Genomic DNA, 25,575 nt, shown 5'->3' with positions numbered 1-25,575 from the left:
TTGGTCCACCTAAAATAAATCCTTTTAATGAGTGAATTAACTGATTCAGGACACAAACATGGAAAAATCAAAGAAAGCAAATGTCACGAGCAATTTGTTTTGAAAAAATTGACCCCTGAAGGGCCATTCCCTTACTGGTTTGTGACCCAGGAGTGGAGTGTTCCCGAGGCTCCGAGGGGGCTGGCCGCCGTGCCTACAAGTGGGTTGCACAGCAAGACAAAGGACTATATTCTAAGCCATTATAGATTTAAGGAACTGAATCTTAAAGGTTACTCTTCATAAGGAAGCTTGCTCACAGATGTAGTTATATTACAGCTCTGCCGATACAAGTTGCATACATACAAATACATGCAGCTAAAGCATTTACAAATGGAAAGTCATAGGTATACTCAAACTAGTAAGGTAACCTTTTCATTTTCATACTCAGTGAGAGACTTTTTCAAATCTTAGGTGTGTAAATTATAATAGGACAAGCAGTAATTGACTTTTAAACTCCACCCACTGTGAGGGCTACAATTAATCTGTTTTCAGCACAAGAACTGCTGCTCTGCAAAGTTCATAACTTGTAGGCTCTCTTCCCCAATCCAATTAAAACCTACGAGTCTTTCTAAAAGGGAACAGCACAGAATGTGCTCTTCATCTCCCGTTTCAAAGGGCGTAGTGGCTAACACCCCAATCATCCAAAGGGCAAGTCCCTCCAGACCAGAGAGGACACCAAATGCTTGAACACGAGAGCCTTCTGGCAAAGCAATGAGAAACTATGCTCAAAGATGAAGATAAAAGCAATTTTTGTGCAGTGATCCAAAAAATGGCGTCTCTTTTTTTTTTTTCAAAATTACCTGTTTTAATAAAGTAGACACACTGTGCCAACTGAACCATTTAATTATCTGCAAAAATGATGAATCAAAACAATAGTTTGCAAAAATAAATGACTAACCTCTGATTAATATGTCTGTCCTCATTAAATCCAAATAAAAGGTACAATATCTTTTAAAAAAAATGTAGCCAGAAGATAGGAACAATTCCTCACCATCGATAGATAGTCTGGTGTCCTCCCATAAGATGGGGACATCTAGGAAAGTCGTTCAATCCACTCTCAAACACAGAGAAAGGACGCGGCTGTGTCTTCAGCACAGAGCTTGGGGCCCCTGGTCTGGCAGCGAGCTTTGGAGCAGGAGACTTGGCCATGTGCTCAGTGGGTGGTAGGACTCTGATGTACCCTCAAGCCAAGCCCTGGCTCACAGATATGTAAGGATTCTGGGCAAGGGAAGGGTTGTAGTAGTTGTTTTTTCCTCTTTCCTTCCCTCCCCCTCCAAAAAGCACCCTGGGATAGGAGAGGCAGGAAAGAGTCACAAACCAAAAGGCAAAGACAAAGTCAACCCATTTCAAGGGTGGAACACAGATATGATCCTTTCTCAATCAGAGCTCATTTGATGAGAAGGAATAAACCAGAGGCCAATTTAAATGTCGAGGAGGTTTTTTTTTTTTTTTTTTTTTTTTTTTTAATTATCTGACCCAGTAGCAAACTAACACCTCAAGCAATTACTGATTTCCGACCTGGAATGGAGGGTTTGCCTTAGGTTATGTTGAAAAGTTCCCTGTACCGGGCAGGGTCCCCGCAGGTGTGAGTTTCCTTCCGGTTCTTCCTTAGTGAAGCAGCTGCTCCCCTCCCCTGACTGCATTTTTAGGTGGGGTGGGTGGGGGGTTGTGGGGTCAAACTGCAGGGTGAATAAGACCAGTGTTTCCAGAATAATGAGCACTGTACTGGAATAACAGTATTTATGACAGCCACACCCGCCACAATCTCTGGGGTGCTGAGTCAGTACCAGGTACTTCACATTCTCTCTGATCCTCACGATGACAGGAGAGAAAATGAACTGGAATGTCACGTGAACTGTCCAAAGTCCCACAGTTGGAAAGGGCGGATCAAGAACCGATCGAGCAACGGGGATCCTTGAGTGCCTCCTGCCCCGCAGGCCCCGGGTTGGGCGTCAGGCACTGCGTCGTTGTGCTGGCCGCCCAGAAGGGCTCCTGCCCTCCAGCAGAGACCCCAGCACTGAACGCGCTGCTCCAACCAAAGATGGGTCCGCTTTCTTAGAGCTGGGAGACGAGTCAGATGGCCAAGTTTCACAGGAAGGCATAAATAGACAAGAGGCTTATGGCCATAGCAGCCGCCTACTGGGGCCTACAAAAGGCACAGCCATCTTTGGCAGAATAAGGGTGAATGAGGACTCTGTCGTTCGTGAGCTCAAGGACTTTCCCACAGGACTGACCCCGGCGTTTTGTTAGCACAGGGCCTACTTGAGGTAAACACGCAGGGCCACGGAACATACAGATGGGTGCGTTTATTGCCTCTAGGTAGCAAGCGATTAAGTACCTCTAAGTGTGTCACCAGAAGCGACGCTTAGGGCCAACGAGGCAAGCTTTACTCTCTCATTCAAAATTATGGATGTTGCGTCGCCAGTGGATCGTGACATCGTCCACGCTACAAAGCAAGTCAGGCGTGAGAAACCGCTCTCTGACAAAGGGTCTCAGCCTTGAACGAGAGTTCCGCATCGCTCACTGTCTTAGAGACAACTGAAAGACAAATCCGAGGAAGAAGAGCCTCCTTCTCTGGGATAAGTGATAAATATATTCCATCCAAATTCTAGGCTGGAACACTGAGATTTTTTTTTTTTTTTTTTAAACATAAACAGGTGAGGACCATCCTTGGCCATTAATAAAAAGAGGGGGGAAATGCACTGGGTATTCAGGACACAAACACCGAATGCACGACAATGGATGGATTCAGGTATTCTGTCCATAGGAAAGCTGGCTTGAAACAGATCCGAATTTCTTTTGTCCTTTTTTTTTTTTTTAAAGATTTTATTTATTTATTTGACAGAGAGAGACAGCCAGCGAGAGAGGGAACACAGCAGGGGGAGTGGGACAGGAAGAAGCAGGCTCCCAGCAGAGGAGCCTGATGTGGGGCTCGATCCCAGAACGCTGGGATCACGCCCTGAGCCAAAGGCAGACGCCTAACGACTGCGCCACCAAGGCACCCCCGAATTTCTTTTGTCCTTATGTTAGCAAATGCATGCATTTGTTCTACCACAAAAGTGAGGACGCTCATATCATGTGATGAGGGGTAACTTCTGATCTCCTCCCCGAATCCTACGTGGCTGTCCAACTTTTCCCCAGGTTCTGCCAACGCCCCCCCCTTCACTCATTAGGTCATCAGGAGTTTATATGCCTCCAACGCTCACCTGGAATGTGACCCCATGCCCACCATGGTAAGTCAGCAAGGCTGAAGCTGGCGTGCTTGGCGGTGGTGGCGATGGCAGGAATTGGGGAGGTGGAACCAGGCGGGAGGGGAATGTGGGCTGGGCACTGACAGGGAACGCACAGGGTCTGCAACGGCTCAGTAAGCTTGGGCTTGGATGCACCCTAGGAGGCCCAGTCCAGACAATGATGCTTCAAAACAGGGCAAGCCCTAAGGTGACTGCCCGTTCAAGCAAATGTCCCGCCGTGGGCACAGCTGAGAACAGCTGGGCAGGAGGAGAAGAACAGCTAAGGTTCAGTCCCAACAGGTGAAGTGGTGGGTTTGGGCCGCCCACTATCACCACAGGGCTAAGAGAAACCATAAGGGGATACCCAGATGCCCAGAGCCCCCCAGACAGAGATCTCCAACAGCAACGGCAGCGGTAGCCCCATCTGTTGATGGGGAGGAGGTTCCTTGAGAATCCTGGAATATTCTTTGCCTGGTCGGGAAAGTTTTGAGAAGTGGTGGGAAGAAAGAGCTATGGAATACCTAAAAAGTCACAGCAACACACCCAGGGCACTTTCCACGTACCAGGCGTGATGCCAAGCGTCACCGACAAGCCACCGTCATCCCCATTTAACAGATAAGGAAACTAAGGCAGAGACAGGTTAAGCCCCTCACCTAAGGCCACTCAGCTTAAGGGGGGCACTGCACGCTCACCCCTTCACTGTTGCGCCCAGCAACAGCCAAGGGGAGCCACGTCCACTGTTCGAGATGCTCTGTGGACTCCGGAGTTGTCATCAGCCCAGCGTCAAGGGCCTTACTCTGACGGGGTTCCAGAGAGGACGGTCCAGGGAATCGTCTGAGATTTAAACAACGCTGAGACCTAATATCCCAAGGTAGTCCCAGCGTGATTCACTCTAGGTGTGGGTGCCATTTTCAACTTCAGTTTGACGAGGGGAGGGAAATGGTCACGTGCAACCTGGAGCCACACCTTTGGCTCAGGGATTTGGAGCTTAGCGGCTGGATCAGAGAGACCTGGGTTCGAATCTCAACCCTCCTCGTTACTAGCAGAACTGTGGAGAGATCAAAATCTCTCAAAGCCTCCTTTTTTCCCTACCGGTAAAATAAAAATATTTGTAAAGATAAAGATTTATCTGAGAGATTTATTTTATAAGGCTCGAGCAGCTGAGCTATACCTACCTAGTAGAGATAATAGTAGTAACGGTGCAGACCCTAAAGGTGTTTTGTAAGGTTTTCTTGGTAAGGATTTGTCTCGATTAAATGACAAAATGCGTGCAAAGTGCTTACTACAGAGTCTTGTACATGCTAAGTGCTGGAGGAAGGTTAGGTATTATTAAAATAAATTAATATAATCCATTTTAATAAAAGCAAAAACAACTTCGGTTCCCTAAATGTGTTTAAATTAAAGAAGTTGCCTTAATTATAGGACTTCCCCCTCTCGGCCGCCAGTCTGTTAGTGTGCAAGAGAGAGCTAAAAAAAAAAAAAAAAAAAAGAAACGGAAGGCTGATCTGATGTCAGCTGCCCTGAGGCAGGACTGCATGTTGGGCCACCCAGGCTACTTCGTGCACCCCAGAGAAAGCCTCTGAAGAGACGCTAAGAGCTGATGAAGAGCGGGGATTAAGGTGCTCCCCCTGTTTTCAGCACTCCTCTGACTAGGCCTCCAGAAAGGACCCTGCTGCTGGCTCCCAGGCACGCAGCCTGCCGGGAAGGGCAGCAGGATGGGCAAATGCAGGCATAGTTCTGCTTGACAACTAGACAAGGACGACAAACACACGGGGAGAAAGGTGTCAGCAAGCTGGTTTTTCTCGAGTTGTTCCCACGTTCAGCGTCCTCGCGGTCAAGGTGGCGTTTGGATGGGATGCCTGTGAAGTCTGGGGCCACGGCCGCACATTTGCTGGTGACACCCTGGGCACCCAATCCGCGAACCCTGCAAGGCTCCTTCCCACGGCACCCTCAACCCAAGGAGGTGGGTAAATCGCTGCCACCTTAGATTCTAGACCACATCGGCCGCCCAGGAAGCTTCCGGGAAATATCGTTCTGCTTAAATTACGGATGCTCTTGTTGCCATGACGGACACTGGGAGATTCGGGCATTTAGATGCAGGAAGCTGTGACGGGGCCAGTCAGCGGGAGAACGGGGCCTGAATCTGGCATTCCTGGCTCCCGCTGCCCCTTGGCTGCCTCACTCTTGGTTGGAGCGGGGCACGTGGGCCATTAAACCAACGCTGCCTGAACTCGGCCTTGCCTAAAAACCAGAGAGAGAACGAAAGCACAGCGCGAGGGCAGCCACCCCTTCAAGGGCTCCGAAGTATCTGTCACCTAATAATTTTTAATTTTTTTCACAATGACGAAGCTGGAAAAAGTCTTAACTTTCTCCTACCCATGCAGCACAGGGTAAGGCAGAAATGAAAGCCTGGAGCAGAAAGCAGCCCCTCCGACCCCACCCAAGTACTTTTCCTCCAAAAAAACCAAAGGCACGTTGGAAGATTTTATAGAAGTTGCCGGCTCACTCTGCCAAGCACTCCTCTCCTTCCTGCCCCCAAGCCATCATTCTGTCAACCCTCCTGAGAGAGGGCTCATGGGCTGCCAGCCACAGAAAATCGCCCACTTCTAAGTGCCGATGCGTGACAGAATGTCTCAGTTTGCAGGGGGAGCCGAGCCGAGCCAGGCCAGAGAGCCTTTACTGCAAGTGTGTTTGGACGGAGGAAGACATTTTCTCCGAGCACGCTGATGATGGAGAAGTAATCTTATATATGAAACTATAGAAGAGAGGGCTAAGAAGGTGAAGGCCATGCTGGGCAGGAGCCAGTGTGTCCCGAGTGATAATTTGCGACAAATCTTTGGGCGCCTGCTCTGATCACAGCCCTGTAGGGGAGGGGAGTGTGGAGAAAAGGGGGCCATTCCTGCACTGCTTCCCGACTTACAGAATATTCTCATACACCCCGGACCCTCACACCAATGCTGGGAGGGTGGCGGTCATTAGCGAATGATCTCACAGCCAGGAATAACTCGCACTGAGTGACTTGCCCATGGCAACGTCAGGTGGGGACCGTGGCACGGTTCTGGTGCGGGGGCCGTTCACGTGTGTCGTGTGGTGCACAACCCGTGTGGTCATTCACAGCGGCTCTGGTGTGATGGCTCCAAATGCCCCCTCAGTCACGTGCTGACCCTTTTTCCACCAGCTTCTGGCTGTCCTCGGAGGGAACATGGGGCTAGGTGCATGGAAGCTCCCAGGGTCCGCTAAAGGAATGGAGGCATAAACAGTCTTTCTCTTCACCTTAATGACACCCTCCATGACTCAAAAGGATTGAAGGCAGCTCCTTCCTCACTGCGCATAAGCCTCTGCCATCTCCAAGTGCCCGCAGGTGAAAGGTCGGCCGCACAAAGCAGTGTGGGAGTACACGAGGAAAGGAGCAGCCCCACATGGAAGGGACGCAGAACAGCTTACTGGAAGAGGCAGTGTGGGGACAGGCCCTCAAAGATGGATCCACGGAGAAGTCAGTAATCTGGGCCATTTGACTGGCAGGGGCAAAGGCACAAAGAGACAAAGGTTAAGGACCCAGCAGTGACCCAGGTTGGTGGGCACAGGTGAAGAGAAATGGAGAGAAGACACTGGAAAAGTAGAGACTGGCCGCCAGACAGCTTCAATGCTGGGCAAGTGAGGTGTGGATCAGTGCAGCTGGCCACGGACCGGGGCAGGCTGATGAAGTTTGCTCTGCAGAGCTCTACTTTGGGGAAAGGAGTCTGCCGCCTGGGCAACTGGACTGAACACAGATGAGCCGTGTCAAGGAAGACAGACAAGTTGAGTGCAAGGCATCAATGCCTGGTACCGCCAGGCCTGAGCCCAGCCAGCCCCGTAAGCGGGGACACAGGAAAGCCAAAAGGGGACCATCCTTGATGCTTGGCTCCAGGAGGCCCCGCTGGGGCCACTGGCCATGGCCATGCATCCATAGTGAATCCGAAGACGACCCAGAGCCCAGCTGAGGGGGCTCGGGGTCTCTCTCTCCGTGAACTCCTAGAGGAGGCCCTTGCAGAGCGGAACACCTCCAGGAGGTGAGAGTCCCCTGAGCGCCCTGCGTGCTTGCCCGCACGCGCTGTTCGTTAACTTCAGTGACACAGCCAGCACGGCCTGTGTATAAAAGCACATCCAATTAGCCGGGCCTACATGAATATTTGCACTCTTCAATCTTTTGCATTTCGAAAGGGTTAAAGCTTATTATTAGCATATAATTTATAGTCCTTTCTCCCAGGAAAGGAATAATGCACAGTAAACGCCACATTCATTTTAATAATACATGTTACAGTCTGTGCCCAACATCTGCACAAAGGTAAAGGAGGCAGATTTTTTTGACATGTCCCACTCTGCCATCTAAACACAGGCTTTTTGTTTCTTAAGTGACGGAAGGTTTAATCAAGAAAGCAGGCAATTCATCAATCGAAACAAGGCAGCGTGCGTGCGCCTGACAGCACACACATGGTTGTGTACGGAGCGAAGCTGGCCACCTGTCAACTGCACCTTTCCCATCAGGATCTACACATACACGATGCGATCAATTCCCCATCCGCTCCCATTCATTTCTTCTTTTTCTTATTCTATTTTTCTTTGCACTCGATTTTGTTGTCAGTCAGGGCGGGAATAGATGGATAGACAAGGGACGCGTGGCTGTTGGAGGTGATGATAAAAATTTATTTGCCTCTGAAATGACTTATTGCCTCCCTGATTTGAGCACCGTTATTATAAATATTTTTTTGCTTCATTCAGGAATTTCCCCCATCTGCTATTATCTGTGGCTGCGTCAAACGGATGCTCCTCTCTCTCCCGGATCCTTGCCACTCTCCCCCACACTCCCCCACCAAGTCTCCAACCAGTCCTTGGTGGTTCTGAAAATCCTCAGTGGAGGGGAAAGGGAGGCAGGGGTCTGGATGCAAGGCCACGTAAGCCACGTGGATGCGTCCATGAAGGACAAAGGCCACGTGGGGGGGGTGCCTACGATGCAGGGGTTGCCTGGTAGCTTTACTTGTGGGGCTTCTGCTGGAAGACAGTGGGGTTCCCTCATTTGTGGTTATCAGTAACATCGTCACTCGACCCACACATGGCTGACACTCACCCGAACACAAGGGAAAAGGAGAACCGTGGGCGCACGCACAGAAAACGCGGACGCAAATTTTTCAGAATACCGTCAATGCTGTGCATGGAGCAGCTGTTGGTTAGAACACCTAATGCAGAAAAAAGCCAGTCTTTCTCGAGCACCCTATTGTTTTGGTCTTTTAGCTCTCATTTTCAAGCCCGGCCACGCTTTACGATCATGAAAGTATTAAGTTTACTTTCAATTTTCCAGGTGAGATTTTTTTTCCCTAATTAAAAGACAGAAATAATGTAATCGCTACAAATGAAAGGAAAATGTTTATAATTGTTTGGTGTGCTGCAGAGTTTTTAAATGATCACGCTGTAAAATATACAGATTTTTTTTTTTGTAATAAGATGAAGAGCTGGTGGCAGAAATTTTATCCAATTGGATGAAATATATAAATCATGAATTTCATAATACTGATAATTAAATGTCCATCTTCCAATTTAAATGAGGACTAGATTAAAACTGCATGGAGAAGGCTGATATTCAGAAATCATTAATTATTTTTAATTGCTTTGTGCTTTCCTGGTCTGATGTCAGAGTTACACACGGCTCGTACATGGTTCTGTTTCAGAGGAAATCCTCCTCTTCTCTGTACAAGTTGTCGTGTGCCAACACGACAGGCCCATGGACTCTGGCTTGTCCGTGCTCCCCGGGCTTCCTGGCCCAACATCTTGAAAGGGGCCTGGTTTTGAAGATGGAACGGCTGTGCGGGGCAATAAAAGGGCTTTTCCAGCCATCAGAAGGAATGCTGGAAAAACTGAAATGTCGAGAAAGCTAAAGGCAGGGTGACCACACCCCACCCCACCCCGTCTGCTGGGACAGTTCCAGGTAATGGCTTTGTCCGGGGACAAGGGGGAGCCCCTCTGACTCTCAGAAGGGACGGTGTGGGCAATCAATTCCATGGTCAGCCTAATGCTGATGGATAAATGAAGATGTCAGCAAGGCCATCTGGCGATGGACGAAAGCGAAGGCAAGCCGGACCCCTCAGCTCCCTGCACTGTTTCTGCATTGTGGTTCAACCTGAATCCATGTGCTGTTTGAGATTTTTGGTTTTATCACAGGCCAGTTCCAACGTGCATTTGCTTAATTTTACTATTTTACATGACTGTGCCAATTTTTTCAAAAGGGAGAAAAATAAGTTTTTTTGGGAAAAAAAAATCTTCACCTGGAGATATAAATCAGTTGATAACAACAAAAGAATGCCACAGCATGGTTTCCCATACCTATCGCGTCCTGTTCATTAAGTAAAACTGTCCTAGGACAGAGAGCAGACATTCCTTACTCAGGAAAAGCGATCCTGGGCACCTTGTGGCTGAGTTGCTCTGTACCGGGAGCCTCCGGCATGGGTACGTCCTCCAGGTCGGACAGGAGGCCAGGGAGCCCCTCATTCCTGACATCCCCCATGTCTCCAGTCCCTAAGACACGTGACGTCCAACACAAGAACATTTAAGAAACATTTCACTCAACCGCCAAGTGTGTTAGGGGTTCAGACACGAGCAGATCCCCTGATGCGTGGGCACCCAGGCTGTCCTCCTCACACACTCACTGAAAGGCAGCTGTTCTGCTGTCCACAGCCTTGTACAGGGCCCTTTTCATGAGGAAGAATTCCATAAAGGAATGGTTACATTCTTTCCAAGCAACTTACTCTTACCCATACGGAGATTGTCCTGACTCAGAACCAAATCCAGAATCCCCAAATCCAGATCTCGCCCACAGTCGCACCCTCCTTTTCTGTCCTGTTTTTTTCTTTGCTCATATTTTTTCACTTCCATTTCCATTTGGTTACATGTATTTTTGAAGCTGCCTTGTATCTTTCTGGAATATTTGGACTAGAAATAAATGGTCAGACAGCTAGACATCTAAAATAATTCTAAGAGGAACAAAAAGTGTAGGAGGCTATCATTCAGGACTGAAGCAGAAGACTTTCCAGGACAGAGAAAAAAAATATATATATACTTAAATATATATTTTAAGATTTTATTTTATTTGAGAGAGAGAAAAAGAAAGAGAGGGAGAAAGCGAGCGTGCTGGGAGGGAGGGGCAGAAGGAGAGAATCTCAAACAGAATTTGCGCTGAGTGCGGAGTCCGACACGGGGCTCGATCTCATGACCTTGAGATCATGACCTGAACCAAAATCAAGAGTTGGCTGCTTAAGCAACTGAGCCACCCAGTCGTCCCCAGAACAGAGAAGATATTCTTAAGAAGAAAACTAACAGCTCTGAGAAGCCTGAGAAGGACTCTCAGGAGTAGGGCGTTGGGGTAGAATCTAGAAAATCAACATGGCCTGAGGAGACACCTCCCAGGAGGTAAGGTCTTAAGGGGGACACACCAGTTAGAATGTTGCCAGGAAAGTGTGAGCCCATGAGCTGCCATTTATCAAACAGAAGAATAAAAAAAAAAATGTGGTTTGCCAACTCTGACATACACGGATAATAGAGTAAGCCAAACCTGGCACCTACCATTTGATTTCTAGCTCCTCTTTCAAGGAAAACCATCCTCAAGCCCTAACGAGAAGGACATGGTGACGTGGGGTGTAAGGAACAAGACAGGTGAGGAGATGGCCCAAGCAGCCGGACCACTCACACTCAGTCCGTGTCGGTGCCATCGGCGATGTTAGACTGGCGGTCAGCGGTCTTTGGGGGACATCAGTGAACAGGAGGTTCCAGTGACTGGACAAGAGGGGAAAAAAACCCATACTCTCAAAAAGGGACAAGAAAATTACTGATCTGTGGCCTGGAAGTGATTTCCAGTAGAATTTGGAAGCCTGTTAGGAGTCAGGAGGCTTGGCAGCACTGAGAAAAGCAAGGTGATCACGGGCCCAGCACGGCTTACCAAGAGCATGCCAAATGAACTTAGGGTCTAAACTTTTTCTTTTTCTTTTTATCTCTCTCTCCTTCCTTCTTTCTTTCAAAGATTTATTTATTTGAGACAGAATGAGAGAAAGTGTGTGAGCGGGGGTGGGGGGTGTGGAGAATCCTGGAGCGGACTCCCCACTGAGCATGGAGCCCGACACAGGGCTTGATCCCAGGACCCCGAGGATCACGACCTGAGCCAAAACCAAGAGTTGGGCACTTAGCTGACTGAGCCACCCAGGCACCCCCAAACTTTTTATTATAAAAGTAACACTTGCCAACATAGAAAAATGAGACACTGCGAAGAAGGAAAGAAGAAGAAAAGAGCAGGAAAGGCTGGTGAAAACCACTGTAAACACCTTGGCAGGTATCTTTCCAGACCTTTGGGTTTTCCTGTTTTTGTTTTGTTTTTTTTTTTTTTGAGAGAGAGAGAGAGAGAGGGAAAGAGAGCACATGTGCAAGCAGGGGGAAGAGCAGAGGGAGAGGGAGAATCTTAAGTAGACTCCTCACTGAGCACAGAGCCTGACATGGGGCTTGATCCCACAACCCTGAGATCATGACTTAAGTAGAAATCAAGAGTCGGATGCTTAACCCATGGAGCCGCCCAGGCGTTCCTGGATATTTTTTTAAAATGGGTTCACAGCACGTGCTGGTTGTCACTTAACAACATTTACCGACACCTTGTTATCCCAAATCATCATTTTTTGATGCCTGAAGAGTTAAGGCCATTGTAAGAACGTTTTGTTATTTAACTCTTTGCTTTTGTTTTGGACATTTAGGAGATCCAACCCCCAACCCCTTTTTCTGAGTATTAGTTTCAAGGAGCAGCAGTGCTCATCCCTATAGATAAATCTTTCTGTACACCTGTATTTTTTTTTTTTTTAGCAGAAACTCTTATTGGCAGACGCGTGAGGGTCAAAGGTGGGCTTTGTGGCCGTGTGATGAGGGTATGAGGTGGCACCGCAAGGGACATGAGCTTCTCAGGATTTCAGCACTGAGTTAGCAGAAGCCCCTCACCCCACTTCTGTGGGCGAGAGAACTGTTGGCTGAACAGCCAGCACATTTTGGCCGAGGGAACGCATCTGAACCCCAAATGGCTGGATGGATATGAACACGAGCCCAGCTGAGCAAGGGAGGACCTCGCAGAGATGGAACGGGCTGGTTGGAGGTGGTGGTCCCAGACACCAGAGGCATTCAAGCAGCACATCAGGATGGTCACCTGCCCCCGAGGTCAGAGAGGGTATTGCTGGGCAGGGCAGACCCTGGGCTAAAGACTCTCCTTCCTCCTTCCCATAAACAGCTCACGAGCACCTCTTTGTGCTGGGGCCAGAGCTCCGTACGGTCTCCTCCCCTTACTCCAGCAACTCTGAGCACTGTCTTTCCCTCTGTAGGCCTGACAGGCAAGAACTGCCTCCATGAGAGGGACAGGAGAAGGGCTGAACGAACGGGTATGCCTTTGAGAAAAAACTGAAAAGTAATGTTACTTTAATAACCACACATACAAGTTAAACGAGGGCTGCTCGCTTTTCAAATTGCATAGTTTGGAAATCTATTTATCTTCGGAAGGGCCTACCCATGAAGGGAGCCCTCATTCAGCGTTTTCAGGAATGAACCAGAGCGTACCAGGAGTCTGCACCGAAGGCCGAGCCCCCGACGCCTGTGGCGGACAGGCGCCAGAGCCAGCTCAGAACAGTGTGACGCTTCATTTCATGAGCGGCCGAGCTCCAGCTACCGTGCATCGGGCACTGGGCACGGGCGAGGGCCTGGGGCACACTTTTGCCGTGACTGTTTTGGAATAAACCACCGAAACCCTAACTTTGCAATCCCAAACTGAGACGCGCCACTCTGTGCCAAACGCTGTTCGTGGGGGGGGGGGGGTGTGCGGGGTGGTCTCTGCTCCCTTCTACCAGCACGGCTCACAGGCAGGCAGCCGGTGGGCGGGCGGGCAGGCTTCCCAGCCGCTCCGTGGTTGCCCAGTGCTGAGCTTGCAGGCCTCACGGAGCCAGCGGGTCCTGCGGGCTCTTTCTGGCACCGTTCCCACAAAGCAGTCTTGGACCCTGGTGGAGCAATTTGGTGCCTGCAGCCGCTGAGGAGCTGGGGGCTGCCTGCTGCCGGGGGGTGGGCAGCCTCCACTACCTCTGTTTGGAAGATAAAATCCAACCGACTGCCACTTACATAAATGTAACAGGAAGTTTCTGAATGGCTTCCCCTGTGTCTTGAGGCTGTTACCTCGGTGTTGCTAAACGCACAGCTGAAATGAACCCAGACAACACCTCATCAAAGCCGCGGGGCGAGGAAGCACTGGTCCAGAGGCAGACAGGAACATTCCTGCCAAACCAGAGGAGATTTCGCTCTGTGGGCCCTTTTCTGCAGAAATGTCAACAGCTGGGAAAGGCATCAGAGAACCCAGGTAAGGCGGGGGTAGCTGAACACCGCGGCCGGAAAAAGATTTGCAAGCTGCAAGAAAAAAAGCATCTGCTTTGACTGAGCTTTCCTCCTGCGCATCCGGAACGGGGCCGCCCCGCTGGGTTTCACAGACCTCTTTCGCGCCACTATGCCACGAAGCATCTGGGGAACTAGTCAGCTTTTCTACAAAATAGGTCATCTTTCCACACTTGTTATGCTCCTTGTCGACTTTGCTGAAATAGCCACAGCACAAAAGAAATTCTCCCTGGAGGTGCTTTTCTGAGACAACAGGCTCCCTCTGCCCCCGCGGGACCCGGGCCGGGGCTTTAAGGACATCCCGGGTCTTCCCTTGCCCTCACCCAGAAATTGGAACAACTGGCTTTTGCTTATACTTCCAAACCTATTAGGGAGTGATCATAACAAGAGAAACTGATACTGACATGAATTATACCATTGTTCTATTTCATCTATTTAGTAACCCCAAGTTGCAATTTTTAGAAAAAAGATTACCTTTTAAATAACGGATTCATTACGGTACATGAATGAGTGCCATGTTCCCATGTTCAAAACGTCACTCAGCATTAAGGGCACGTGCTGGTAAGTGGCACCGATTTGCCACTTCCCCCTTAGATACAAACGCCCCTGATGGAGGCCGAGGATAATCGGAGGTGAGCTTGTGGGTTTCCCCGGCTCTTAGCCGGTCACCTGTGCTGCCAGGCACCTAATGAATCTCCGCTCTGTAATCAGGTCTGTAAGCGCTCCCCTCCCTGGGTGAAGGCGGAAAGGCAAACTCACACTGCTGAGGTTCCTGCCAAGGTACCACTACCCATTTCAAGGCCGAGTTCAGAAATCACAGACCCTCATGATGGGGGCGGGAGGGGAGACCGCCTGCGTCCCTTCTGGCCACAAACCTGGCTTTGGGAACTGAGAGGTGAGGACAGACCTGGACACAGGCTGGTGTGCAGACTGGGCCTCAGCTCTGGGCTGCTCCCGAGACCCCACGGGAAATCCACCGTGGCTCTGGCAGGTGAACAATGCGGTGACTATTCTCTGGAAACCTCCCTTCAAGTGCGTGAAATCCACACACTGTTTTTCATCATTAGTTTCAAAATGCGCTGAGTATCTGGCCCTTCTCTAAGTGCTGAGGTGACACAGAGGAAGGAAAGGGCTGATCTCTGCAGGGGACAGGCCGCTCGCAGAGGGAAAAAGAGAGGTAAGACAGATACCATTCAAAGCCAGGAGACACGCAGAGGGAGGTGGTGCCCGGGACACAGACGCGGGAGCTGGCCACGAGCAGAGGCCCCACGTACCTGACACGGCGTACAGATTGGAGTGCTGGTACTCGTAGTCAGCCCGAGTGCTGCCCCTGCCTCGGAAGGTAGCAGGGAGCGTTAGTGAGATGTGCCTGAGAAAGAGACGGAGGAGAAAGGAGGTTACAGGGCGCACAGAGCACTTCCCAAGGCTCAGCAAGCACCCGTGCCACCAACAGCCCACAGCAGCACGGAGCAGGAGGAGGGGGTGCCCTGGTGAGCAGGCCCCCCCCAACAGCTCGAATCCCCCCACGGAATTCAGAAGCTTCCAGACATCAGCAACCACCTTTTTCAAGTTCAAGAACACCCAGGTGGAGGCAAGGGTTTCCCAAGCCATAAGGCATGTGCGAGGTGCCTCGAGGAGGCTGGCAAGTTAGCCTAGATCTCTGCCCGCTGGGCAGAATACGCCAACAGGAGCAGAACACTAGGGCCCTGAACAGGAGCCTTGGTGTGTTCCGCCATCTTGCTTCCGTCATCCATCCAGTAGCTTTTGTTCCTGTCCCGCAGGGCCATGGAGAACCGCGCAAGAAGCACGTTGCGAAGGAAGATGTGTTATTACCACCACGTGAGTCCAGGAAAACGAACAACCACTGAGAATCAGAATGGCATGCTCTTCTGAATTGCTATATCTGCATGTTCGCCCTCTGGCAGGAGCACACAGTAGGTGCTCAGGAAATCACCTTCGATCGATCCAACGCGGTCTTTTTACGGCACAGGTGTTGGCCATTAAAGCTCACAGTGCCCACAGAGCCTAAGTGAGTATTCAAAGTAAATAATCCATTTGGTGTGGTCATCAGCTGCCTTTAGCAAACGCAAAAAAGATCAAAATGATAGGAAATATATTTCAAACCCAACAGGTCTGGGGGATAAAACAACAATAAAGCCTCTTACTGGGAGGACTGGGGATTGGCCCGAACTAGCTCGGTAGCCTCAGTTTCAGCCGCACTCAGTCATTTCCAAAAGGGAAAAGACTGAGGAAGGGAGCATTTATGACAAAGTTCTGCATTGTACGTGTTGCCTTTTTCATACAACAAATGCATGACCTCTAGGAATGACTCCTGTACATACAGGCTCCTGGGAGGGAAGGTTCTCTAGGCAAGACCTGTTCCCACAGAGTCTCTCGGCGACATGATGAGCACCAAAGTCTGTAAAGGCATTTGGTTTGCTGGGCTGCAGGGTGAGCACTGAGACAAACACCTGTGTCACGGAACAGCCTGGCTCAACCAGGCAGTGGTGGGGGCGGGGTTGCCCAGCATTGGCTGGACTCAGGGCTGGGGGAGTGGGGATCCAGCAGACCTAAGCATGGGGAGACTCTGACATGTGTGGGGTGAATGTGAGTGTCTGCTCATTACCAATGCTAACGAAGGATGCAGAGGTGAGCTCCCTGAAGGAGCTGCCAGGCTACAGGGGATCGAGGCGCAGAAATAAACCACCAGATGCGACGGGACATGCACCTGGGTGCTGAGTGAGCACAAGAGTTCCGATAAAGGGGCCGGGGTTCTAGTGACACCTTCTCAGTGGAGGACGTGGGTACTGATGGAGTAAAAGGGACTCACTGGATAGTCAGGGAAAGCCAACACTCTGGCGCAGGGTCAGGGTACGCGTGGAAGCAAGCCTGGGAAGGCAGGCTGGGGCCAGGTTGGACTGGACACCCACCACTACCATGCTGCAAGACTTCGTCCTCGAGGACGAGGGTTCCTAACTCTGTTCCGCCCATCACAGCACACACACACGAAGGCATTAGAGCTGCCTGGGCACTTGCTAACAATACAGAGTCACAGCCGCGACCCTGGGGAGTCCGCTTCAGTGGGCCTGGGGTGCGGCCAGAAATCTATTTCTAACAAGCTCCAGCAATGACTCTGAAGGCTGGCCAGGCTGGGGACCCTGAGAGGATGGGGAGCAGGTGCAGGAGGGTTTTACACAGTTGATCAACGCCTCTGACCACAGCACTTAGTCAATGAAGCTGAGCAAACAGAAGAATGAATTATTGACTGTGGTTGTGGTTGAGCAGAGCTAAAATGATGACAGGTGACCCCGCAGAGGATGCCCGCCATGTGCCAGGCCTCGGGGGGTGCAGAGCTCATGCAGTCTCTTCTGGCTCCTTGCGCTACCCCTACAAGGCAAGTGCAGGGCCCAGCGCAAATGGAGAATGTGAGGCCCTGGTTCAAACAGTCAGAATCTCAAGACGGCGACAGCACAGCCGTATGTCAGACATGCGGCCTTCTGAGCCTGGGGCCTGGTGGGACAGTGCCGGCTGCACGTCCACGAAGCTGGCTGAGGTGGGTGCTGTTACTGCACTCATCGTACCACAGTGAGGGCATTTCCAGAAGCCAGGGAAGAATGACGAGGCAGGGCTGCCATACCTTGAGATTTCTAAGCCTTCTAAGCACTTTCAAAAGGTGCATCCAGCCAAACTAAGGGCATCACACATCTGTGCAGTGTGGTGGCTCCTCCAGGGGCTGGAGGCATTCGGGAAGGCTCGTGGAGGAGGTGGGTGCTAGCGGAACTTTGGAAGACAGGCAGACCTGGATGGCGGCAAAGACGCCAACCAGAAGCCAGAAGAGAAAACAGGGTCAGCCCAGCCGTTCAGTGGTTAAAGAGGGGCCAAGAGTCCGGCAGGAGAAAACGCAGAGATGGGGCCTCGGAGTGTGCACAGAGCTCACCCTGCAGTAGAGGGGGGGCATGAAAATGCCCACAAAGTCACAGGAACACCTGCTTATAGATGGGATCATGAACAGAAAGCAGGAAGTGCTGTGGAACTGAGGACCATCCAGCCGGGAAGACGGGGAGCAGGGCTCCAGGCTCTGCAGCGAGACTCCTACGTGGCAGGAAGTCTGGCGGAGGGAAGACCTGGCAGGAGGCTGGAGTAGCTAGAGCCTGAAGGCCAGGAGAGGGTGTGGGACCAGGCAGAAGAGGGCTGCGAGGCCACAGCACAGTGGGGCCCTGCATGAGCTCTGACTTGATCCAGAAGGATTTTTAAGCAGAGATGTGAAAAGATCCAATTCGCAATTTTAAAAGATTGCCTGCCTGTGGGAAAGTGAGGAGATAAAACGGAGATGCTGTGGTAGACGGGAATGGAGCAGCAAATTACAGTGGGGATTCTCATGAAACTGCAATTATTGAGCACGTACTGTGTGTAGACCCTTCACAGTTCCTGCCCAAGTGTCCTGCTGTGACCCTCTGAACAGTCTGGGAGAAATTCTATGGCATATGGGACTTAAAAACAAACGATATACCAGAGAAATCAGGCGCCCGGCTCCTTAGCTGCCCTGCCCCATGTGGACTCCCTGGTTTCAACTTTTCCTGCTTCTCTGGGACGTCGATTGTGCCTGGCGGATGCGCTCTGCAACCCTTCCTCCCTCGGCCAGCCTCTCTTCCTTCCAGATGGTCCCTTCTGGCTCCTCCTCCAACTTTTTAGAAGTTGCTGTAGGGTTCTGGTTGAACTCTCTCCTCATTCCACATGGCTTCCCTAGGCAGCCTCATCCCCGGCCCTCCCCTGACTTCAGCCAGACTCACACACCAGCCCGCCCTTCCCGATTCTGTCTCTTGTCACTGTTTCCTTCTCCCTCTACCCAGAAGAAGGAAAGTCCTGTAAATCTCTGAATATGCCGTGTGTTGTTCAAGCTTTAGCCTGACTCTTTATCCAGGCTGCTCCCTTCCCAGAATCTCCATTTCTTCCTTACCTACTCTCCAAACTCCTATTCATCCCTCAAGACCCCAGCTAAGCATGACTTCTTTTGTAGAATCTTCCCTGGGCTTGTTCTGGGCTCACTGAATGCCTGCATGTCCCCTCTCTCTCTCCAACTTGCACAAAATACTTGAAGCATTTGATATAAGCCTATCTTCCTAACATGACTGTGACCTCCTTAAGAGCAGGGGCAAAGCTCATCAATGTTGTACCCCATTTTCTAGGACGATTTTTGACCTAGAGTACACAATGGTTGAACATGTGTTGACCAAATCAAATATTGAACCTACTCCATTAAAACCTCTGGATCTTTTTGCTATAAACTGCCATAGTGTCTATGACTCCATTTCTGCCCATGTGTGTGTTTGCCAATCAGACTCGAGCGGTCTCTGTATCGTACCAGGCATCTCACTCCTCTCTGCCCTGGAAGAAAACGGGTATGATGTAAGAAAGAATCAGTGGTGGCGATCGGAAATTTATGGGTGGTGGTGGGAGGTGGTGGGAGAGAGAAAAAGAAAGTTTCTGATCTCCTCCTACAGACAATGTGTGGTTGACAGAGTGCATGTGAAATTAACAGAGCATTCGAGTGGCAAACCCGACTGCATCTTTGACAGAATGACCAGGAATGTGGTGAGCTGAGATGAAGTCACCCCGAACTCCAGCTCTAGCAACTGCTGCAAGAGCGTATGATGCAGCGAGAGAGGAGAGAGGCCCCCGACCAGGGACAGCTTTTGGGATAAGAGTTCCTGCCGCTGCAAACAGCTGCTTTTCACTTCTGTTGTTGGGACACAGAAGGAGGGGATGTGGGGACGGGAGGGTGAAAAGGCACAGCAAAGCCTCCTGTAATGAGAATGGACAGTTCGGGCCGAGGGGACAGAGAACCAGTGGTTAAAGAGGAAGAGAAAGTCACCTGTTGAAGGAAAAGAGGCCCAGGGGTGCTGCCACATCAGATTAGCCTGGAAGTGACAGACGACAGGAACCAGGGAGACTCTGTGATCAGCACAGTCTCAGTGAAAGGAGATTCTAGATCCCTGGCTGGGGGCGAGGTGGGGGGAGCTGGGGCAGGCACTGGGCTGGGTTCCTTCACGTACACCCCTCGCCGCATCCTCTTGGCAGCCTTTTCCGATAGGAACAGTTAACTCCATTCAACAGAACAGGGAACGGGGGGCCTTCGGAAGTAAAGCTGACCAACAGAAAGCTGGGAATTAGCGAAAAGGTTCGTCCATGTGTCCTCCGGGGGTTATTACTATTATCCCAAAGTTGCCCTGTTGTATCACCTTGACAAGCAGGTACACTGAGTGAGGACTGCACAGTCCATCCTGAGACCCTTTTGAAAGCGATGACGCTGAGGACTCACACCTCGGCCACTTACCAGCTTGATGACCCTGGCAGGCGGGCCACGGTCCCTCTGACATCACCTCACAAAGGGCAGGGCAACAGAACGGGGCAACCTACGGCCCAACCACATACCCAGCGAGGCAGAGCACCGACCCCAGAGTCAGCCTGTCATATGTAGGTTCAAGTCCCAGCACCACCCCCACGAGCTGGGTGCCCTTCAGGGACGGCGTGTGGCCTCCTCGTGCACATCTCACAACCGGGCCGAGCAGACAGCACAGAACCAGGAGTGTGGTGGGCATGCGGAAGGAGAAGGTCTGTTATAATTTCACATACAGCTCCTACTCTGATCCTTCCCACTCCTGCCATTATTTTAGCGTCCCACTTACGCGGGCCTCAATCCAGGACCATGACAGAACCCGCTGGTGCCCTCCCTCTGTGTCAGAATGAAATCCAACTGCCCCGTGGTTGGAGGTCCTGCCAGCTCCAGCCCATCCTTCCTCTCTGAGCTTGTCTTGTTCACGGTCCCTGCACTCACATCCTCCAACCTTACCAGGTCCCCACACTCTCATTCCTGCCTCAGGGCCTTTGTACTTGCTGTTCCTTCTGCCTTCAACACTCTTCTTCCAACTCTCCAGAAACTGGCTCCTCCCGCAGGCAGGCCACCCCCTAGATGCCTGCTGGGGCACCTTGTCTCCAGTCGCTCTTACAACACCCCACTTTCCTCTCTGCAGACCCCTCCCACTCGACAGGACTGTCTGATTTGTTCACAGGTCACCAGAACATGATCTCCACTACACTTTCCACCATATTCCCAGTGCCCAGAACAGTGCCCTGCACACGATGGGCACTTAAAATATGAGAGCCCTGTAGGATTACCTAATACCTGGATGAATGCGTGATTCCAATTCTGACTTGTACTTTGAGATAATTTGGGGAAACTTACATGACAACTTCCCACCTGTCTCTTTCTCATCCGGAGGACAGAGTTGGTTAACTGGAAAATGCAGCTATTTCTGAACAGTAAATACATAAAAAGTACATTCATCATGACATTGCTATTAATGCCCAAAACTGGAATCAGATCTTGAACATACGGGACTGGTTAAAAAATTATGGTACAACTGTCTGACAAAATATTTTACAGTCCTTTAAAATACTTCAGAAGACTAACAGCCAGAGCCCATGGCTGTTACTGTAGCAGCTAGTGAGAAGAGATATAAAATCCTCATTTTCACACTTGAAGTTGTGATTGGTGAACCCAACACATTGGCTCCTTTCCCACAGCCTTATCGTCTGAAGAGATTAAAGGAACATGCCATTCACGATGCTGGGTGTTGCTGGCAGAGGAAAGAAGAAAGAAGCCAGGCACTTTGGCAGACCGTGGACCCTAGATGCTCAGCTCTTCTGAAGCACCCAGTCCAGAGGGGTTCTAAAAACGAGTAGGCACTCCATGCTTCTAGCCAGACTGAGCAGCCTGAGAGCGTGACAGCTGCTAGGGTCCCGTGGACAGGAAGTTTGGCAAGGTCATTTCAGTGGGCCCCAAAATTGTTGATTACTCCGTGAGCAAAGCCATGTGTTTTAGATTTTAAGAGAGTTCATAAAGATCACTAGCAGGCCAAGAGGTAGACGTAAGGACTCAGGAAACCGTCTCTACCTAGGGAGGCACCTAGAGATGAAGACTTTCTCGTACCATCCCCAGCAGGCCTCGGACCATTGGAACAAACTGACCATCCGAGGCCAACAATTTCTGCCACTTGACTCAAATGATGGCTTATTATTCCAAAATCTGTCTGGTCCCTGGAGAATTCCAAAACGAGACAAACCCCTAAACCTTAGGGGGCCAGTGCCAAGCTCTACTTCCCACTCGCCCCACGGGGGACAGCCCAGAGGACACAGACGTGCCCTGCGGAGTGACCACCGCTCTCTGCGGGAGGGACTGGCTGTTGTGTAACAAACGGGTCAGCATCACACAGGCTGCTGACAACGGCTCTGGCTAAACAGATGCTGAGGGAAATTTCATTTTTCCCCCCAAGTCAGTTTTAGGCACCTTATTCAATTAACATGGCCACTAAGCTGCAGACAGCTCCATATAAAAGCCCTTCAGTTAGAGTACATTTTATTAGGTGACAATAGTTGCCAGCACGATTTATTTCCTTTGATGGGATTCTACTTTTTCCTTGTTAATTTAAATCTGTATTTTCTAGTGCTGATTCCAGGTCTGTGTGAATTTTTAAAATGTTACCATTAATCTTCTGGACCCAGTGGCCACATATAATGAAGATGACTCCGCCCAGGCAGCGGTGCTGCTGCTGTCCTCTCAGACTGTCAGAGGCCAGCAGGGAGGGAACGGCTGGTAAGGCGGAGGCAGACTCATGGTTAGAGACAGACGTCACTTTTCTCTCTCACCTCTCTTTTTTTTTTTGAAGAAAGATTTTATTTACTTATTTGTCGGGGAGAGAGAGAGCGCACAAGTGGGCGGAGCAGCAGGGAGAGGGAGAAGCAGACTCTCCACTGAACAGAGAGCCGGACTCGGGGCTTGATCCCAGGACCCTGAGATCATGACCCAGGCCTGAGGCAGACGCTTAACCAACTGAGCCACCCAGGTGCCCCTTATCTCTCACCTCTATACACAAACGTGTGAACACACGTGCACGCACATTTGCAAAGGAAGTTTTGTGGTGTGAAACTACAGCTCCCGTTCTGTTTTGCAGGGGCTGACAGTTGTATTAAAACCACCTTCAGGGGCACCAGTTTTCAGCGTGTGCTCCAGGGACCTCGGGGGGTTCCCAAGACACTTTCAGGGAGTCCATTAGGTCACAACTGTTTTCATAATAAAACCTAAGATACCACTCATTTTTTTCGCTCTCCTCTCACAAGCAGATAGAACTTTTTAAAAAGATTTAATTATTTTAGAGAGAGAAAGAGAGAGAGAGAGAGAGAGAGAAAGCATGAGCAGGGGGAGGGGCAGAGGGAGAGAATCTCAAGCAGATTCCCTGTTGAATGGGGAGCCCAATGCTGGGCTTGATCCCTCAACCCTGAGATCATGACCTGAGCCGAAACCAAGAGTCAGTCCCTGAACTGACTGAGCCACCCAGGCGCCCCAGAAAGAATTTTTCCAAAGGTGCGTGACTTATGGGCTCCTTGCTCTGAGGTCTCTTTGCATACTTGTATGCTCCAATTTTTCTCAATTTTCTTTCTTCTTTCTTTCCTTCCTTCCTTCCTTCCTTCTTTCTTTCTTTAAGATTTTATTTATTTGACAGAGATAGAGACAGCCAGTGAGAGAGGGAACACAAACAGGGGGAGTGGGAGAGGAAGAAGCAGGCTCCCAGCAGAGCAGGGAGCCCGATGCGGGGCTTGATCCCAGGACCCTGGGATCACACCCTGAGCAGAAGGCAGATGCTTAACAACTGAGCCACCCAGGCGCCCCCATTTTGCTCAATTTCTAATAAGGTAATTATAAACACAAGCCATGTAAACAAAAGCTCTTTGGAATCCTCAGTTTTTAAAGATATAAAAGTCCTAGACCAGAAAGTTTGAAAACCATTACTGTAGGGCAACATGTTGAACCGAACTCTACAAAAGCCTGAGGTCTGAAGTCGGTGGGGTCGGGCTAAGAAGAGTAGTTAAGAACAAGAACAAAGGCTTGGTCTCGATGGTATGCTTCATTAAAGAAAAAAGTGCTCATGGAAAAATGTTAATAAACTTCCACAAGTGGAAAAAAAGACAGAAGGACAAGACTCACTTGCTAGGGCCAGGCAAGTAACTATTCTCAAGAATTTAGTTTGAGGACGCCTGGGTGGCTCAGTCAGTTAAGTGTCTGCCTTCGGCTCAGGTCATGATCCCAGGGTCCTGGGATTGAGCCCTGCATCAGGCTCCCTGCTCAGTCGGCTTCTCCCTCTGCCCCTCCCCCCCCACTCCTTCTCTTTCTCTCTCTCAAATAAATAAAATCTTTTTAAAAAAATTTAGTTCAAGAATAAAGTAGTCTAAGATAATTGAAGGTTTTGCTTTTGCTTTTCCTTTTACCCATTTGCCTGAACCCTGCGAGGGCGAATGGCAGAGCTATCAAATGTTTGTCAATACATATAAAGGAAAAAAAGAGCAGAGCAGGAATAAAAATATGAAATGACCCAAGAGATTCACAGAACTATCCTAGACAAGATGAAAGGAAGAGACAAAATTATTAAGTCCAGAAGGCCTAGGGTTTGATACTCTCTGCTTAAATGCATCTTGATTTAACAGGCATAGCCTGCCAGGAAGGTGACAGTGCCTAGACAGCCAGCCAGGAAAGAGGAGCCAGGCGTCTGGCTGTCCGAACTGGATCGTGATGTTCCTCACACAAAAGCCACCTCACAGTTCCCCGAAAGCCTGTGAGTCCCTCTTCTGAATGGCAGTGACTGAACCCTTAGAGAATATAGACTTGTGTTTGGGGGACAGAGCAGGCACGAGTGGCAGGCCGCTTTAGACAGAAAGAGTATATCCCCCAAATAATGAGGAATGACATTTGTTTATTCACTCTCACTGGTACAAAGAATCAATAGTTGGGGGGAAAAAAAAACCCAATCAGGAGGATGAAGTAATACCTCTTCTAAAGTAAGGCCTCTTCTAAAGAAAAACCAAGCCTGGATGATTTGTTGGGCCGGTGACGGCTCTAGCCAGCCTCCTGTCACTGAGCCTCTCCAAAAACTAACGAGAGCAGAGAAAGGGAATGGGGAATCAGGAGATTATCTACCAAATAATGAGCTCCTAAGTGAGACGAGGGGATAATTCACACATCCTGCCTTTTGCCCAACACCCGGTCTAGATATACCCTCATGCAGGTCTATAAAAAAATGTCACACAAGATAAAAACACTAGCTCTAAAAAAGAATTTACTGTAGGATATAGAGAAAGTTATCTGCATTAGAAAGAGAGAAATAAAATTCCAAAAAAACTAAAGCAGTAATGTCGTGGAAAAGCCCCCCAAGATTTCAGAATGTAAAGAATGAACACAGAGATGAGGAGGAAAATTATGATAAACACAGAGAACCAACCTGAATATTCTAGGTGTTAGAAAGAAAGAAATCAAAACAATTAAAAGAGAAGTAACAACCAGAAAAAAAAAAGTTTAAAGCTTGTCTAATTAAAAAACGACAATAACAACTAAATATAGAAGTCAATAGGGCTTCCAACATTCCAAGAAAATCGATAAAGAGACTCATGGCTAAATAAATCCTGATTTCCAGACTCCCAATTTCAAGACTTAGTGTAAAGGTACAATAATCAATATAGTGTGGTATTAGGTCATAAAGACAGACATATAGATCAATGCAACAGAATGAAGAGCCCAGAAATAGACCCACACATATGTGATCAATCAGTTTTCAACAAAAGGTACCAAGACAATTCAATGGGGAAAGGGTAATCTTTTCAACAAATGGTGCTGGAACAACTGGATAGCCACATGCAAATAAATGAACCTTGACGCTTACCTCACGCCATATAGAAAATGACCCAAGAGGTTCACAGAACTATTTTTAGAAAAGAGGAAAGAGAAAGGGTAAATCATTAAGTCTGGAAGTCCTAGGATTTCATACTTTTTCTT

The 25,575-nt window shown here is 49.6% G+C and overlaps 1 protein-coding gene across 1 annotated transcript in view; it reads right to left on the bottom strand.

Moving 5' to 3' along the window:
* MVB12B (multivesicular body subunit 12B) overlaps positions 1-25,575 on the bottom strand; it is a 182,559-nt gene that overhangs the window by 63,930 nt on the left and 93,054 nt on the right. The window contains exon 7 of the mRNA XM_048223033.2: positions 14,969-15,063. Coding sequence (XP_048078990.1) covers positions 14,969-15,063 — 95 coding nt within the window. The remainder of the gene's footprint in view (positions 1-14,968; positions 15,064-25,575) is intronic.

This window comes from Ursus arctos, unplaced genomic scaffold, assembly GCF_023065955.2.
Source record: "Ursus arctos isolate Adak ecotype North America unplaced genomic scaffold, UrsArc2.0 scaffold_18, whole genome shotgun sequence".
Taxonomy (NCBI): domain Eukaryota; kingdom Metazoa; phylum Chordata; class Mammalia; order Carnivora; family Ursidae; genus Ursus; species Ursus arctos.
Note: the sequence above shows the minus strand (reverse complement) of the source record. Positions and strands in the feature narration are given on the sequence as shown.